This window comes from Conger conger, chromosome 11 (genome assembly GCF_963514075.1).
Source record: "Conger conger chromosome 11, fConCon1.1, whole genome shotgun sequence".
Classification (NCBI taxonomy): Eukaryota; Metazoa; Chordata; class Actinopteri; order Anguilliformes; family Congridae; genus Conger; species Conger conger.
In genome coordinates, this window is record NC_083770.1 from 30,159,566 (window position 1) to 30,178,365 (window position 18,800).

The window sequence follows — 18,800 nt, forward strand, 5'->3', positions numbered from 1 at the left end:
CCATTTCATTTGACCTACAAGTGACCCATAAATGTGTTAGATATAGGCAAACACGTATGATTTAAACAAACATGTCCTGTGCCAAACAGAAAAGTACAATTGTAGCCCAGTAAAAGAACATACCTATGTCCTAATCTAGTTCTATTTTCAGTCCCACAGTTTTGTCCATAACTTCACCCTGAAATGTAATGAATGGCAATTGTCATAAAAGGGGAAACCCTTCATCAAGATTTTCATTACTAAGAAAGATATATAATTTGTGCAACATAGATACATCAAAGGGAAACAAAACCAAAGCACAAAAGGTAAGACAGGAATCCTAAGATCTTGCAACATTTGCTTAAGAAGAAAAACTTTTCTTATTTCCCATTACATTCATATGAGTTTGGTACAAACGTGAAACAAAGAATAAAACGTACATCCATTGTCCTTATGCCTCCCAAAAACACATTGTAGTTCCACATGACAAAAAACCACTGCACCCTTGACATTGTATACAAAATATCTGAGGGTAGAAAAGACTTGGCTTTTCTCTTGAATATATGAGTATATTTCTTCAGAGCAACATACATGACACAGTTAATAACAAATATTTCGTATTTGACAAAATCATACATTCCTTCTTTAATACACCCTGTATATACACCATGTATAGAATCACTGCTGTGTATATACACAGCACAAGCAATTGTCTATATAAATACATACATACATTTGTGCAAGGAAAAGGAGGGCATACGTGACTGAGGTTCATTAAGTGCTCTGACTAAATCTAATGACTATAAAGTCTCTGGCTGCTGATTACACTGCACTATAAGTGGGGAAAGAAGGACTCAAAAACGACTCTTTAATTTAGCACAGAGCTGGTGACCTATATAAAATCCAATACAGTGTGTAGTCATGCCTTTGACCATGGCAGCTGTAATTACTGAGATTTATCAAAATATTTATCAGGAAAAAAGAGATACTTAAGACAATGATTTAGCTTTACTGGATGACGGAAAAACGAATATTCGTGTTTTATGGATAATTTCTATGGCATCAATTCCCATCACCTGAATTGATGTAAATTCATGCATTGCTACTCTGACAGCAGCCTCTCCATAGTTGGACCTTGGCCTGTTTGTGATACCTGCACACAATGCACCTATTGCAGGCTCATTTTCTATTTGTAGGGAGTAGGGAGTATTTTCTATTAATTTAAAATGTGATCTTTAATGTGAATGATTTCCTTACTCTTTTGCTGTGTGAGATGTAATTTCCAGTATTTAGGATTTATTTTATAAGCCAGGCTTTCATTATAAAATTAATCTGTGAATCTATTTTCAGCCTATAGATTTTGATAAATCCATAATAATAATCAGGAGAACAAGTGTGTAATTAATCATCACTGATTTGAAGAACTGTTACTTTTTAAGGTGTATTTGTCATGCTTTTTGTCACAGGGGCGAAGCAGTTATATGCAAGTTAATGCACCTTTTCTCATTTTAACAGGTTTTAATGTATGAAAGAAAATGGCAGAGACATGTGAAGGTAATGTTTAGCTATGCATTGAAATGAATGGTTGTTACCTACACATAGAAAAGACAAAGACAAACCCCACTTCTATGAGTAATATCAGGGAAAGGGAAAAAAGAAAGAATAAAGAATATATTAAGATTCACTTGACCTTGTAAGAGTCCCCATGGGGGAGTCAGTGTTTGAACACGTAAAAAGTGCTGTCACAATACAGACGGAAAGCTATTGTTGATATACTGTAGCATCCAGTACCTGGTATTCTATTTGGTTTCACTAAGCGCACTGCCAAATTCAAAACTGCCCTATGATGAATAGCAAGGTGTGTGAACATTTATTGTTAGTCCGTACATAGGATGACTGCTGTCATCTAATCTTCAAATCTAAGCTATGCTTTCCAAAACAAAAATAATTGTATTACATAAAAAATATTTTACAGGCTTCCCAATCTACTTCTGAATTTCGAAACTCTTTATAATCTACAGGGACACTTGTAATCTACAAATGACAAACTGCTTGTTTTTTATTTATTTTTGAATCCAGTTTGCTGGACATGCTTATGTGATAGATGTGTAAAAACAAAGATATCAATTCTCTTTGTGTAGCCTAAATTTAAATTCAGTTCGCTTTCATTGAAGTCTTTGTTGAATGCTAAGTTGCTGCTGACTGTGATTGAATATAATTTCTGTATTTTCTGAACAAAAGAAATAGAAACTATAAAATGCAGAAGTGCAACATCTGACACCAAATTTACCAAAATAACTGATTGTACAGACGAGAAACAGCAAAGAGAAGTAGAATGAGTTCAGGTTAAGCTCATTGATGGATGTTTTACAACAAATGCTGAAAAACTTTGAAAATGCATGAACAACTGAACAATTGCTTATTCAGAAACACTGCAGCAATTTTATCCAAAACCTCTATGGCTATTTTTGTCTCAAAAAAGGTATGTTTTGTTTTTTGACATTGATCGTTTGTAGGCACCTGTCGCCCATCATTTTTTGCTTGAAATAAAGGAAATTGTGGATGTTGTTATTCATGGCTGGGTGATGAAAACCATAGGTCACATTCATTCTCTTTTGTGTCATGTTGCTTTCAGGGGAATATAAAGCAGCATTGTTTAACAATGAATGTGATTAAAACTGAAATTTCAGTTCAGCAAACGAGAGGATTTACCGAATGGAAGCCATTCTCTGCATGCTCATGCTGCTGACATGAACATGGAGTTGCTCTTGTAACAGCTTACTGTACTGTTCCTGATAGCTGTTCCCCAGAGCAGATCCAGCCACCAGGTTATGGATTACATTCACAGTACATTGCCTTAAAGTCTCATTGGAAAATTAATGCAATTGATTTTTTTTCTTCTGTGTGTTATTTACTACCCGTAATTAGCACAGGTTGTTGGTGTCTCGGATGGAATAGTTAATGAACCTCATATTAAAGCGAAATCTTTTTTATTATGCATATCCCTGGAAACCATATGCATGTGTGTAATTACAAATGTGTCCACAGCAGATACGCACATGGTATTATAAAACCCTTAAAACAGCTGTCCCGTTACAGACTGGAGCCACTACAACTGGTTAAGGAACCCTGTGAAACTTCTGCAGGCTTTTTTGCGACCAGCTGACATGCAATCTTTTTGCGGATCGACCCCTCAGGATCTATGCGGACGCCGGTCACAAAAACGGCAATATGTGTCTGTGCAAACATCCCTGACTTGTAAAGCACTTGGAATGGTCATTTAAAAAAGAATAGCGCATTTTATTAACCTTTAACACTACCAGTACTATTAATAATATTAACATTAATAATATTAATGAAAATAGTTCATAGTGGCATAATACCTTAACATGGCTGTAAAAAACAGACTTTTATTCAAGTTTAGAAACAAATGGTTAGAGTCAAATTGCTGAACTGTATAACAACTGAACAAAAGAAAAAAAAGACCCAGGCAGTTCCTGTGTGTTTGGATTGACGGTTTGAATTTTCTTTGTGACTGTTGGCGCAAGTCTACACGTTTGTGTCCCTCCTCATGGAGGCGTACAAAGGACCACAGCGAGTGTCACCAGCGGGGTCAGCAGTCCGTGGGGGAAGGCCAGCAGCCCGAGGTGCGAGAGGGTGAGGCGGGCAGAGAGGGCCATGGCTGAGTCGGAGGTGCAGGAGCACACCTCGTAGTTGTTCTCTGCGTGGCTGGCGTGCCGCTGGCCGTGAGAGCGAGTCTCTGTGCCGTTGGCCTCCAGGGCCGGAGAGTCAGACTGCATATCAGTGCACAGCAGCCAGTCCTTCCCAACGGGCTGCGGGTACCCCGCCTCCACCTCCATGTCACTCCCCACCACCCGCCAGTACTCCTTACCCTTGAAGAAGTAGGAGGCACCTGGGAGAGAGAGACACAGAAATGAAAAGAGGGGATCGGTAACAAAGAGGGGACTGGACTTAGACTGACAGCTCAGGCACCTTTTCAGCACCATGTTGGACAGTTGTGCATTTCGCTACTCTTGATGAGTGTTTTACATTTTCGTAGGCAGAGCAGGGAAAGCTGCATGAATCTCAATAAGGCATTGCTTACACACTTTGAGTACCATGAATTTGATGTGAAGTCACACCATCTTCACTACATCTTCACTTCTTCCTCATGACTTTGACAATGAACAGCAACAGAGAACAAGCCCTTTGACTTCAGAAGACCATGTCTCCCTATTCTTTCCATAGTGAGTCCCACATAACAACCTGCAGTGCCTCATGAATTATTCTCCAGGACATGACAGGACTCTCACCATCAGACCACCTCATGGCGTCATCCAGCTGTGGAGGGACTCCCTTCCACAACATGCTGTCCTTGGGGTAGCCCATATCCATGCGCCGCAGGTGGTCGTCATAGCGCCAGTACTGGCTGCCCTTGAAGAAGTAGGTCTTTTCATTGTGCAGCCATACAAAGGCACCGTCCACACCCTCCGTTGGCAGGCCAAAATCGCTGATAAGTCGGGGGTAGCCCTCCTCCACGTTGTTGTCTTTAAACACCCAGTACTTCTGTCCTGAAGGCAATGCATTAACAGACACACAATGTTTAAATAATAATAATAATAATAATAATAATAATAATAATAATAATAATAATAAGCTTTATTTATATAGCACCTTTCATACATACAATGTATGAACATTAAAATAAATACATGCAAGAATATACAAATTAACTGTTTTCTAATCAATATAAGTACATTTAGAGTGGATTAAATTAATAGTATGAAATGGTTGTTTAATGATGACATTGCTCAAAGATGTATCTGCATGTTGTGTTTGCGGGTGCTAGTCTGCTAAATAAATATAATAGTGTGTGTGTGCCCATTTTAAGAGTGATAAGGTCTAATTAGCTGTTGTAATAAAAATTTGATTCATCCAATGAGGGACAAAATGGATAGTTTACTTTCTCAAGTTTCAATTCAGAGCAAATAAACTTCAAGTAACTCCAATAATTTTATGGAAATTGTTCACAATTATAAAAATAAATATATACCAGCCATTATAAAACTGACAGGTCATCAGAAACTTCTACAAATATCACACGCATAAACTGGTGGGGCAATGAAAAACATTTATAAAACCAAAATAATATAAAGAAACTCAACTATCCAGAAAGTCAACTATCCCATTAACACAGAGCACGCAGCTGAATCAGCATGGGACAGATGAGGTCACAGTTTTTAGAAACTCCAGCTGCAGGCAAGTGGGTGGATGAGGCTGTAACACTAGAGACAGAATGTTTCCCTCACATTATTATTATTCACTAAAGCAAAGTTGCTTAAATTGGGAATGCGCTGCAGAGAGAGCCAAAGCAAGAGACGCATTATGGCGTAGAAGCATTCAGAAAGATATATTTCAGCATGAATGGCTTATGATGCTACTTCCTCATATTAGTGTTGAATGTTTACAAAACACTTAAAGAGTATGTTTTACAACTGTAAATGATGAGTCTAATGATTCTAGTGGCACTTCAAATGATGCAAAGCCTGTGGAGCTAGTTTGGGCAGGAAACCTGAAAGCTCTAAATCACTGTCAGCTCACATGACGCTTACGCCTTAATCGGAGGGCTATTTAAATCACCAACTTTACTTGTTCATGCCATTGCAAATGCCATAAGCCATCCCTGCTGCTGCGGTTACTTTTGCTTGACTTGCCCTGCCAAATCCTGTATTCATGCCTTTCAGAAAGCGTGTGCTCGCACCACCGCTCCAGCCTGTAGGCTCTGCTTCTGATCCAAATGGTGGGTGAATGGGGGTTGTAGGGGGGTTGTCACGCTCTCGCTATCATTTTGGCTGGCATATAAACAGAGAGTGATAAGAGGCAGAGCCTGGATGCCAGAGTTGCATTCACATTAAACATCAATAAATATTGCTTAATTCAAATCATGAGTTGTCTGACTGAACTGCCTCTATAGGCAAGGTTAGAATTACAGCCATAAATTCTGTCCAGTAAACACGTCTGGGGTCTCACAGTCCTGCTGACGTGGTACCTTTGAAGAAGACGATCTTGTGGTCCCCGGGCCGCTCGTACACAGCGTCCACGCTGTCCAGGTTGGCCGGCAGGCCCCTCCAGAACCGATGGATCTGGGCCGGACGCAGAGACACCAGGTGCTTCTCTCGAGTCAGACGCCAGAAGTACTTCCCTGAGAGGACAAGAGTCGGGAAAACAAGCGTGCAAGGTCATTCACTTCAGAAGTGTTTTTGAGGTTACAACGGGGCAAGCACAAGCAGCTTGCTGGGTCAAGAGATGAACACTCAGCTGTTGGAAGCAGCGAGGCAGACACAAGCAAATTACAAAGCCTGAAACAGGGACCAAGCTGCTGCCAAACTAGAGTTAGCATTTGCTGCTTCATCGGGAGAAGAAGTGGCAAGCGTGAAACAGGGTGGGAGGGCTTTAGAGGTGAGGATTTGGGTGGAACAAATTGATGAGACAGAGGACAGCCCTTTTCCCCTTCAGTAATAACTGCACCTCCGATGATTATCCAACACAGAAATTATTAAATATCCTGTGGGAATGGGTTTCTTCTGAGGCATTCCTCTGAGACGATTTCACGGGTCATGAGAACAAAGAAACGTACTCAGGACTCATTTGAATCTTTGTCGCTGACTGCTGCATCATCAAACAGGTACAGGAGCAATGAAGAATGTACTGTACTAGCTCATTGAAAAAGAAATGTACACCTCAAGGACATATTCTTTAGAACTGTGAAAGTGCACTCGGCTGGGGTTAATATCGATTACGGCTTGCTGCTTTTCCCCTGGACTTTTTACCTTTGAAAAAGAAGGCTTCTCCACGAATCTGGGCCACAGCATCAAAGTGAGTGCCACATCTGTCTGGGGCATCAGGGTCTAGCCTGAGAAACAGAAAAGGGCCAGATTTACAAACACAAAGCTTGCAGTGCAAAATGCAGTCTGACGAGTGTGTTGGTGACTTGCAGTCTACCTGAAATGAACGTCTTATTTATGAAGACTATCAGTGAATGGGGCTGCCTACAAACCACATTTTGTGAAAGAGACAGATCTTAAACAGTGCAGTTGAAACAGGTGCTTTGAATATGTTCACTGCGTCTGGCAATATGCATGTATTGGCTGCCACGCTAAAGCTCATCCAGTGCAGGATAAAATGTGTACATATTCCAGCTATGATATTTTTGTTAGAATTAAATGTGAGATGTACCGTTGCAATGACAATCAATATTGCCGAGATAGATTGGGAACGTTGCGTGGGAGGTACCAGTTATTTCTCAGATTTTCTCTTTTTTGGCAGGCCCTTTAATTCCCTGTTTCTTTTCTGTGATTGTTTTGATTAGTCATCCTCCAAAACAAAGATACACTTGCGTTCTTTCCGCAATTAACAAAAATTAAAAGCAGCATATCATTGCATTTAACCTACTCATGTTTTTTACAAGCAGCAAAACTGATTCTTTAAACATCAGATAATACATTATTTTGTAAATATTTTCAGTGACAAACACCCAGCCTTAATTATTGCTTGGCTGCAATCATACATTAATATGTATTATTGATAATCTGTTTGATTATTTCTTGCTCTGGGGGTTGAAATAGTGTGTTTCCTGTTGCAAAGAATATTTCAGTGCATCTTTGAAGCCTAGATCTGTGTATCTGTCTTGCGAAATTTCGAAATTTGACCCTTGTTAATTGCGTGAATTTTAGTAAATTTAATGGAATACATAATCAGCCACACATAATATCTCTGCCTTTTATTTGTGCGATCCACCCTTAAATGCATATGCATTAGGGACAGAAGCGTATCTTGTGATGATTCGCCTAGATCTCAGGCATACTGCGGTTCTAGCGCTGTGCACCAGTTTGATACATAAGACGCATGTTTCCGGGGCAGAATGCGTCATATATGCGCCTGAAAATCAGGGCTTAGTACATCTGGCCTAAAGAGCGCAATGCACGTGCACGTGAGTGTAAGTGTGGGAGACCGTATGTTGCCAAAATGTTCAGTCTAATAAAGATATGATCAAACCCTGAAGGTATTACCCCGAGGTAGGTCAAATCTGTTTTGATTAAAATTTTAATTTTCAGTAAGCTAATAATTGAAACAGAAACATTTCTGCAACTTGAATAGTGATAGGAAAAGCGGAGCAATTGCATTGTTCCACACCTTATTGACGGAGCAGTGACCTGCAGTGACCGTTGTCTCAATTAATCCTGCACTCACAAATGAGCCGTATGAAAGGGAGTAGGTGCAATGGCGTCTCTGCAGTGCCGCAAATGGCCAAAGATGCCATCTTACTCACGGGACAGTGGACCTGTTTTCAGGGAGATCCAGTAGGACAGGGGGTTCTGCACTCTGGGAGGCATCAGGGCGTTCTGTGTGGGACACAGAATCCCGAACCCCTGGGAAAGAGAGGCAATTAACAACAGAAAGGCAATGCGAATGGTGGCAGTCCTCCACTATTCAGCCTCTGAATGCTGTGGCATTGTCTCAACTGGCAATGGACAGGCACATTCTAGCCTTTCTTCAGGCTGGCCACAAAGTTGAATAACGAATGTTAAAACTCCCCATGTTTTCAGATTTAGATAACATGCTATTTCCAGTAATGTTATTTCATATATCATATTGTATAGATGGGAAACAGGCAATGGGTAAAACTTATACCTAAATGTATTGTTAGCCATTATTTACCATGAACAGGTATATTACTTATGGGCAAATCAGTAAGTGGGATTGAAACTATCCATTTCATATTCTGGAATATAGAAATTTATCAACAAATCACAGACATAGTATGGAAAGTCCATCTGCATTGCTGGACCTCTATCCATTTATAACCATTCTGCCTACATTCAGTAGCTGATACATTGAAATATTGATAAGATTAAATATTCACTTACCATAGAGCTGCCAGACACGGACCTTGTCCTCGTAGGGGAGGCTGTACTTTAGTGGATCTCCCACCGGGCCCTGGTAGTACGGCCGCATGATGGACTCGATGGCGGAGGTGTGTGCCAGGCCGATGGCGTGGCCAAACTCGTGCACAGCCACCGCAAACAGATCCATCCCATGGGCATCTGGGAGAGAAGAACAAAGGCCATGGCAGACGCAATTTTGACCAAGGCTGAAATACGCCATCTCAGTGAGGTTTCATAAAACACACAATATAAGGCAAATATCACAACCAAAAGAAACACGTTTGAAATTTTAAGATAATCCTTAAACGCATCTGAGATTCTTCTATTTATAATTCAGTAAGTTATAGAATTATGAAATACTTCCCCCCACCATCTGATGTAAGAGAAAAGAAAACTGACTTCCCTGTAGTGCCAAAACCCTCCTATTTAAAAAGGAAGCCCTGCTCTCTGTTCCCTGTCAAATCACAAGACACAAACAAAAAATAAAAAGCTTGTGATTGATCGGGACATTAAATGAACTGATTATTTCTTTCTAGTTCTTTCTCTTGGCATAATGTATGAGATCTCTCAAATAGATGTTGATGGCGTGCATTGTGTCTGGCGGATGGAGGTTGTCCAATTAGATTTCCCAGCCCGCCTCCTACAAACAGCTGGCAGCAGTGGTGTAAGAGGCATGCATTGCGGAGAATTCGAGTTTCAAAGATATAACAACTCTTGAAAATTTGCCAGCCCCTTCTAAAGTTCAATGCAAGAAGACTTTTCTAAGTGCTGTGGAGACTTGAGCCACAGGGTAGAAGATTGTACAAAATGTGTTTTATAAGCAGTGTATTACCCCTGATGGCTACTCTAAATTAAAAGCCTCTGAAATTCAAAGATCGTACTAATTCTCATCTTTATTCCTCTGCCACTACACAGTCCAGTACTGATAAAATATATATACATATATATTTTACAAAATGTCATGAAGCCAAAATGCTGAGTTCTGGAAGGTTGCAATAAGCTGGTGGTGCCTGTGTTATGGAGGTCTTTCCTATGAACTGTGATAACAAGTCTGCATTCGCAGAAATGTATGGGCAGGCAATTAAGAAAGGCAAGCTGGCTGCTACAAACATAAATTCCTATGGCTCCAGATGACCTGCAAGACACTGATAAGGCTCATTATAATGGGATCTGTATGGGATTCAGGCCTGACTGACCACTGCATTATTTTCTCCTTAAATTAATCAGAAGGGATCTGCCTGTACATATTAATGGACTTCTCAACATTCCCCACCCATACACATGCCTACACATTACTAAAATAAACAATATTGCACCTGGTTTCAATTTGATTAAATATTATTCACATCCTCAAACTAATTTCAACATTGATTATCATTCATCCTTCATAAAATAAACAAAATTGCTTCAGAGATTTGTTTTGGAGGTCTTTTCAAATTGAGTTCAGTCCCATGGTATTTGACATTGTGAACTTCCTGAAATTCCAATTATTTTCAATAAATCAGAAGTTTATTTTGCCGCTGAGATATTTGTCAGGCTTCCATGTGTAAATAATCTGCATGCCGTGGCTTAAGTGGTTATTGTGACCCCAAAGTCAAACAGCAACACAAGTGCAAACAAAAAAGATAACAGCAGACCCCCCAAATGCCATACCTGAGCATGAACCTCCCTTCATCATTCACCATATACACACACTGAGCACTTTATTAGGAACACCTGCACAGCTACTTATTCTTGTGATTATCTAATCAGCCAATTGTGTGGCAGCAGTGCAGATATGGGTCAGAAGTTTCAGTTAATGTTCACATTAACCATCAGAATGGGGAAAAATAGACCTAATTGACTTTGACCGTGGGATGATTGTTGCTGCCAGACAGGGTGGTTTGAGTATCTCAGAAACTGCTGAACTCCTGGGGTTTTCAGGCACAACAGTTCCAAGAGTTTGCAGAGAATGGTGAGAAAAAACATCCAGTGAGCAGCAGTTCTGCGGGCCAGAGGAGAATGGCAAGACTGGTCAAAGCTGACAGGAAGGTGACAGTAACGCAAATAACCACACATTACAACAGTGGTGTGCAGAAGAGCATCTCTGAACACACAACGCATCAAACCTCTAAGTGGCTGGGCTACAGCAGCAGAAGACTTAAGTCTAACAAATAAGTCTAATAAATACCTAATAAAGTGCTCACTGAATTCATCAATAAACCATAATTATGCTGACTGGCTCATCCAGTACCTTGGCCCATGTGGAACCATGCGACAAAGAATAAGTTGTGGAGAGAAACACTAACCATTGACAGAGACATGATCTTCTCCTCCATTATATTACATTGCATTACATTAATGGCATTTTGGCAGATGCTCTTATCCAGAGCGATGTACAGTTGATTAGACTAAGCAGGAGATAATCCTCCCCTGGAGCAATGCAGGGTCGAACCACTAACCTTGCTGGTCCCAGTCATGTACCTTAACCACTACGCTAGAGGCTGCCCCATCTGCTACTGTATTTAATAAACAGAGCTGATAGACACAAAGTCTTGCTCTGTGTCCACCCCAGCACAGGTTATTATATCTGCCTGGTCCTGTGCTCACGCCTCCACTTTATAAGTTGCATAAATTAGTGGATATGTCTGATAAGTGCACTGTGTGAATTACGCTAAGTGAGAATGAAAGCAAACCTCTTGCTAAGTGCAGATACCCAGTGAGGCAACACTGAAAATGGGCCATGACAGGCTAAGGAACGATGTAGCTGGGGGGAATAACAGCTTCTAAATATTATAGCAGTGATTCATGCCCGGTAATAAGATATCAAATCTCATCATCAAAGCCAGCTCATTAAAGCACAGGATGTGAAATGACAGGTCCAATTTGATGCCCATTGTCTACACACCAGACACAGGCTGTGTTCTGGTGTTTCTGCATTTAGCATTGCCCAAATGAGACAGTACAGCACATGCCCACAGCACAACGCAGAAGAGTAGAGAATGGGAGCAGGTGGATTGCAATGAATCTGTAACTAGCTGAGTTTGCTCAGCTATGGCGATATTGATTGGTCTGTCTAAACAGCTGCTATAAGCTCTGTACCAAGGGTGATGGCAACCAGCTTTGACTTGCAAGAAAACAAAATAACAGTGCTCTTAAGGGTAGGATCTCCACAACTATTCAGCTCCATTTATGCAATGGACATCCACCCCTAAATCACATAATGAGGATTGCTAATCATGAGCCTGGGCTCCCCCCTGTGACACAGATAGATATATGATGCCAATGAATGGCAAGTATGTGTTGTGAACTGTGTTTTGCTATATAATAACTACGCAAATCTATGCATTTTCTCAACACACAGGTGCACAGGTTTACTAATCGTGCTGAAATAGAGTGAACCATTTGGTGAGTGCTGAAGATGTATTATGCACTAGAAATTCTAGTCTATTACGTACCATAAGGCAGACACTTATACAGTTTATAATGTCCTGCCTCAACCTCACAGCCTCACCTGGAGATCTGAAGGTCCAGTCCTCATCATCATCAAAGTGTGTGTCCCCTGCAGTGAAGCGGTCTGCTGGGTAGAAGGCATGTGCCACGGTGCCCCCAGGCCCGTCAAAGGGGTACCCGTCGTTGTGGTCAGCCTTGGTGAATTCGACCTGGATGTCTGCCTCACTGCCTGCCACCTCGTGGAAGTTTAGGGGTGAAACATCACTCCAAACCTTCAGGGCGTAGTACATCAGGGCCCGCACCGTGTCCCGGCCAAGCTGGTGAGACTCTTTTGGGAAGGTCCGGATCCTGTGGGTGTGAAGCCAAAAGAGAATAGAGGAATTGCTATACTTCCAAATAAAATAAAAAAGTGTAATAGAGGTGATGACTTTGGCTTTTAGTTTTACAGTCTGGATGTCTGAAGGTAAATGAGCCTTCATTAAATTGCTTTTCTCAATTTAACATCTTGCTGGTTGAAACAATTGAGTCAAACCGATTTGAACAATACTGGACATATTCTCTCTCCAACATCCTGTAATGAATCAAAAGTTAATCTCACTAAAGCAGGGGTCGGCAACCTCCTGCCAATTTTTTCTTCAACACACATATAGGCTATTTTTAATTTTATACATATGCATTTGTATCCTTGCAGTTATAGAACTGTAACTTTCTTTGGAAGAACAATGTAGCCATTACAGCCTCATAATAATTAAGACAATATTATCAGCTGCTGTACTGTCATGAGTCTCTCCATCTGAACGGTAATATCAGCATGCATCCAACACACACTCATGGACACGCACAGGCACATCTTTTCCCTGTTCAGCGATCTCTGCTCCATAAATGGATACTTTAAGGTAGACATACGGCTGTGAGTGGTCTATGGTGAGTCAGCGGCAAGATGTATTTATTATAGTCTTCATGTCCAAAAAGATCTGTTCGCATGTATAGGTGCATCTGGTAGACTCTCCCAGAAGGCCACAATGGATGTTCCTTGGTCAATCATGTCAGTAGTTTCATGTGATTTATGCCGCTCTGTAATTTTAGTGTCCACAGTGCCGATACCCTGAACTCAATCTGTTGCGTTTCTCACTCCCCATCAACTGCTAGACATGAAATGTCATTGTTGTCCACTGTCTCATCAAGAGCCAGGCTGAACTCTTTCTGGTGCCGTACCATTTTCTGCCATATCAATGTTGTACCTTTGACAGCTATTTAATTCAGGATATGACTGTATCATTGTTTGGCAGGCCATCAAATAAAACTGTGCCGTACTGTTCAAGGAAGCCTCCCTTACAAATGTGCCATCTGTGAAGGTTATATTTAACAATTTCCACAAAAACTAGAATTCTTAAATAAATAACTAAAATTGTACCAATTTTCTCTGAGCGTGCCACAGTAAATGATCCTGCCCACCCTGTCAAGTATGTCGTAGGTTGCCGAGCCCTGCACTAAAGTATCTACAGCAAATAGCAGAGTTCCACAAAGAAAATTATTTCCCTTTCAATTGAGAACTGAAGGTATCCACAGACAATGGAATTGTCTGTGAAGAAAAAGAAAGAATGAACGTGAGGAGAAATAGTCTGTTTGTCTATGTGCCTCCAACAGTTCCCACCACAGACCTGTGCTTGGCACATCCAACTCAGCATGTCTTAAAATAGTGAGACAATACTTACTATTCACAGAGACTTCTGTGTGTGTGCTCTAAATCCTCTAAGTGGAGGGTAAGCTGTATTGTACAAGGCACAGCATCCTATCCCCCTGAGACTGGGGTTTGATTGACAGGTCATGGTGCCTTTTAAAAGCGGCAGATAAAAACACTGCAGTGAGCTTCTCTCCACAGTCCCCCACCCGCAGCTCCTCAACGCTGATCTCAAGGGCTCCAGCAGAGGCGGCCATCTCTGAGGATTAAAGGTAGTGCGGTCGGGGCGAAGCCTCAGTTCCCAGCCGCTCAGCCATCTGCGCTCAGGGCACCGTGAATCACTGGGAGAAACAGGGTGGAGCAGGGCACTGCCATCTCACCGCATATTTCCCTGGGCAGGTGATTCAATGGACTGATCCGTTTTACAGATGGGTAATGGAGCTAAGGGGGTCAGGCCAGGGAGGGCTGCAGTGTCTGTAGATTTTTGTGGATTTGTTTCAATCAACAGGCCTTAGTCTGTGAGCCAGTGATTAAGCTAAGTTAAGCAGTTTGGTGCCAAAACATACAAAAACCCACCAAACACTGTGGCCCTGTGGAGTCTGATATCTCTTATTTAATTAATCCTATTTGCATCACACTTGATATCAGAGCAAGATAGCATTATACCATTAAGCAAATAATTTTTTGGGTGATGTCAATAACTTAAATTTGTTGTTGCAGTTGTTGATTTGATTGAAAGAGAGATTACTTAAAGGGGCAACACATAGGAATCCTGAGTGTTTAAACATCACAGCAACTGACTTCAAAAATGGCTCCATTCCAGCTCTTGCATGTGTGCCCTAAAAGGGCTGAACAAATGCACTGACAGACTTTGATTTGCCAAAGGTTTTATGAACTGTTTCTGCAGCACAAACAAAATTTCATCCTGGAATCTGTGACAGGCTAATTTGCCACAGCAAATCTGAATCAGATCAGAGGAGATTTCGACCTCAAAGCTTGGCTCATCGCCTCCCACTGGAATAATTGTTCTGTTCCTGTAAGGGATCATGATTATTAGTGTGCTTTGTCTCTGGCCCATTGCAATGACATTGCCAGGGTCACATGCAGATTTACGGAAGAGCAGAGATAACTTAGTACTAGCTTGTCTTTCCATACCAGCTGGTTATTTTCACAATAACAGAAAAAACTGCACAGGCAGTTTTTTATTTTTAACTTGTTGAAGAACTTCAAGGGACCCTGCATTTCAAACCCACCGGGGAAGGCCAACAGCTGTGCGTGTGTGGGAGCAACACCTACACTTTCTGCCACCAACTGGGTAATGTGAACAACCTTAGTGCCTTATCACCTGTGCTTCAAAAAAAAAACCTGGCATAACAACAGATCACAGGAGACTGCTTATGTGGGCTTTCAGATACAACACTACAATTTGTTGTGCACTGTCAGGACTGCATAGGTGTCACACTCTTGTTTCTTGGGGGTCAGGAAGATTTCCCAGTTACAAAAGAGCTCCTACCAGATGAAGTGCGCTGCAAACGGTGTGCATACTTGAATATTAAATATGTATTTTCCATTTCAAAATACTTATTGCTTATGATTTTTCTCCATTTCAAATACGGAATGCTTAACACGACAGAGCATTGCACATATTCCAAAACATTGCAATTTGGGATTAAGCCACTTTTCTCTCAGAAGCTGTACATTTGTAAATAATCTGTATTCATCCCATAGCGACTTTGTCAGAGATTGTGTTAGTGTTAACAGTAAAATACATTCTTCATTGAGGCATATGCAGCTGCCGAATGATAGAGAGCATATTAATTTATGTGGCTGCCAATAATCCAAGCATTAATCCTCATTAGTTCTGGCAATTATATTCCATCACACTTTGCGCTGGAGCCTACCTCCAGGACAGGTGTCTTTTGCTCCACTTGGTCTGGGAGGGCACTGAGCGTCTCCGCCGGCCTGAATGAGGTTCTGGCTCTGAGAGGTCTGGCAGAGAGCAGCGAGGAGTCTTCATCAGCACCAGGGTCTCTTCATCTGGAGGCAGGAACGTGAACACACACAAACACACACACACATATATATACACACACATACACACACACACGCAGAGATACACACACACACACACACACACACACATACACACACACACACACACACACACACACAATAGAAGACAATGAGATATCACCATGTTCATCTTCTATGCATTATTTTAAACCCATTTCTTCCTGTAGATTTATCTACTGGGCATATGCATAGTATAGTATAATAGTGTAACATTAAAATAGTGCATGTGTCATCTAGAGCCCTCCAGGCACAAATCCTTGTTGATATGTTGAAAGGCTTTTTATAAAGATAAACTCTCTCATAAACACATACTGCACACGCACAAACTCACATAAACACTCACACACACAGACCTAGCACTCCTGTCTCCTCCAATCCCCCATACTTCTGCATGGCTTTGATGGCTTTGGTCAGAGCCTCCTTGGTCTGCAGCTGTCCTGTCACCGGGTCTGGGGGTGGGAGGTACCCAAACTTGGTCAGCCAATCCTGTATTGGGAAAAAGAATGCACTGAATAAAAGCTCAATCAGATATGTCCATTCATATCATTAGACCAATTTAAAGAGACCTACAGTCAGGTCTATAAATATTGGGACATCGACACAATTCTCCTCTTTTTGGCTCTATACACCACCACAATGGGTTTGAAATGAAACAAACAAGATATCCTTTAACTGCAGACTTTCAGCTTTAATTTGAGGGTACATCCAAATCAGGTGAACGGTGTAGGAATTACAACAGTTTCTATATGTGCCTCCCACTTTTTAAGGCACCAAAAGTAATGGGACAATTGGCTGCTCAGCTGTTCCATGGCCAGGTGTGTGTTATTCCCTCATTATCTCATTTACAAGGAGCATCTAGGTCTAGAGTTCATTTCAAGTGTGCTATTTGCATTTGGAATCTGTTGCTGTCAACTCTCAATATGAGATCCAAAGAGCTGTCACTATCAGTAAAGCAAGACATTAGGCTGAAAAATCAAAACAAACCCATCAGAGAGATAGCAAAAACATTAGGTGTGGCCAAATCAACTGTTTGGAACATTCTTACAAAGAAAGAACGCACCGGTGAGCTCAGCAACACCAAAAGACCCGGAAGACCACGGAAAACAACTGTGGTGGATGACAGAAGAATTCTTTCCCTGGTGAAAAAAAACCCCTTCACAACAGTTGGCCAGATCAAGAACACTCTCCGGGAGGTAGGTGTATGTGTGTCAAATTCAACAATCAAGAGAAGACTTCACCAGAGTGAATACAGAGGGTTCACCACAAGATGTAAACCATTGGTGAGCCTCAAAAACAGGAAGACCAGATTAGAGTTTGCCAAACAATATCTAAAAAAGCATTTACAGTTCTGGAACAACATCCTATGGACAGATGAGACAAAGATCAACTTGTACCAGAATGATGGGAAGAGAACAGTATGGAGAAGGAAAGGAACTGCTCATGATCCAAAACATACCACCTCATCAGTGAAGCATGGTGGTGGTAGTGTCATGGCATGGGCATGTATGGCTGCCAATGGAACTGATTCCCTTGTATTTATTGATGATGTGACTGCTGACAAAAGCAGCAGGATGAATTCTGAAGTGTTTCGGGCAATATTATCTGCTCATATTCAGCCAAATGCTTCAGAACTCATTGGACGGTGCTTCACAGTGCAGATGGACAATGACCCGAAGCATACTGTGAAAGCAACCAAAGAGTTTTTTAAGGCAAAGAAGTGGAATGTTATGCAATGGCCAAGTCAATCACCTGACCTGAATCCGATTGAACATGCATTTCACTTGCAGAAGACAAAACTGAGGGGAAAATGCCCCAAGAACAAGCAGGAACTGAAGACAGTTGCAGTAGAGGCCTGGCAGAGCATCACCAGGGATGAAACCCAGCGTCTGGTGATGTCTATGCGTTCCAGACTTCAGGCTGTAATTGACTGCAAAGGATTTGCAACCAAGTATTAAAAAGTGAAAGTTTGATTTCTGATTGTTAGTTTGTCCCATTACTTTTGGTCCCTTAAAAAGTGGGAGGCACATATACAAACTGTGGTAATTCCTACACCATTCACCTGATTTGAAAAAATTTGTAAATACCCTCAAATTAAAGCTGAAAGTCTGCAGTTAAAGCACATCTTGTTCGTTTCATTTCAAATCCATTGTGGTGGTATATAGAGCCAAAAAGATGAGAATTGTGTCGATGTCCCAATATTTATGGACCTGACTGTAATTGATTTACAACCATTTTTTCAGGACACATGGGCAAGGATTGTAATATCCTAACATCTAAACACACATCTAAAGTGCCCTACCCATACGAGTAGAGATATAGGATTCAGACAACACCCTTTCCTTCCACACACACACACACACACACACACACACGCAGCAGGTTATTTATAATTCCATAAATTGTGGCAATATGTATCCAAATATGTGACTATTATGTATTGATTTATTCTGAAAATAAATGATTTCATGGAGCCAACTGAGATAAAGTACAGAGTTCTAAAATGGGAAACATGAACACAGGGGCACTGGATTAGCCCATGTCTGTGATTAATCACCTATTAGGACACAATGGAGGGTATAACTGGCATGACGGTACTGTACAGCATATCTTCGTTTTAAGAATACAGAATATTTTTTACACATCAAGGTTAGACAGGCCTGTATCACATTTTCCAGCAAAAAGATCTTCCT

At 41.2% G+C, this 18,800-nt stretch overlaps 1 protein-coding gene across 1 annotated transcript in view; it reads right to left on the bottom strand.

Annotated features, from left to right (window-relative positions):
* Positions 1 to 230: 230 nt before the first annotated feature.
* LOC133140546 (matrix metalloproteinase-17-like) overlaps positions 231 to 18,800 on the bottom strand; it is a 39,274-nt gene continuing 20,704 nt past the window's right edge. Inside the window, exons 2-10 of the mRNA XM_061260559.1 lie at positions 16,464 to 16,596; positions 15,939 to 16,074; positions 12,418 to 12,704; positions 8,907 to 9,083; positions 8,309 to 8,408; positions 6,810 to 6,892; positions 6,029 to 6,181; positions 4,293 to 4,550; positions 231 to 3,892 (exon numbers count right to left, since the gene is read on the bottom strand). Of these exons, the coding sequence (XP_061116543.1) occupies positions 3,549 to 3,892; positions 4,293 to 4,550; positions 6,029 to 6,181; positions 6,810 to 6,892; positions 8,309 to 8,408; positions 8,907 to 9,083; positions 12,418 to 12,704; positions 15,939 to 16,074; positions 16,464 to 16,596 (1,671 nt within the window). The 3' untranslated portion in view covers positions 231 to 3,548. The remainder of the gene's footprint in view (positions 3,893 to 4,292; positions 4,551 to 6,028; positions 6,182 to 6,809; positions 6,893 to 8,308; positions 8,409 to 8,906; positions 9,084 to 12,417; positions 12,705 to 15,938; positions 16,075 to 16,463; positions 16,597 to 18,800) is intronic.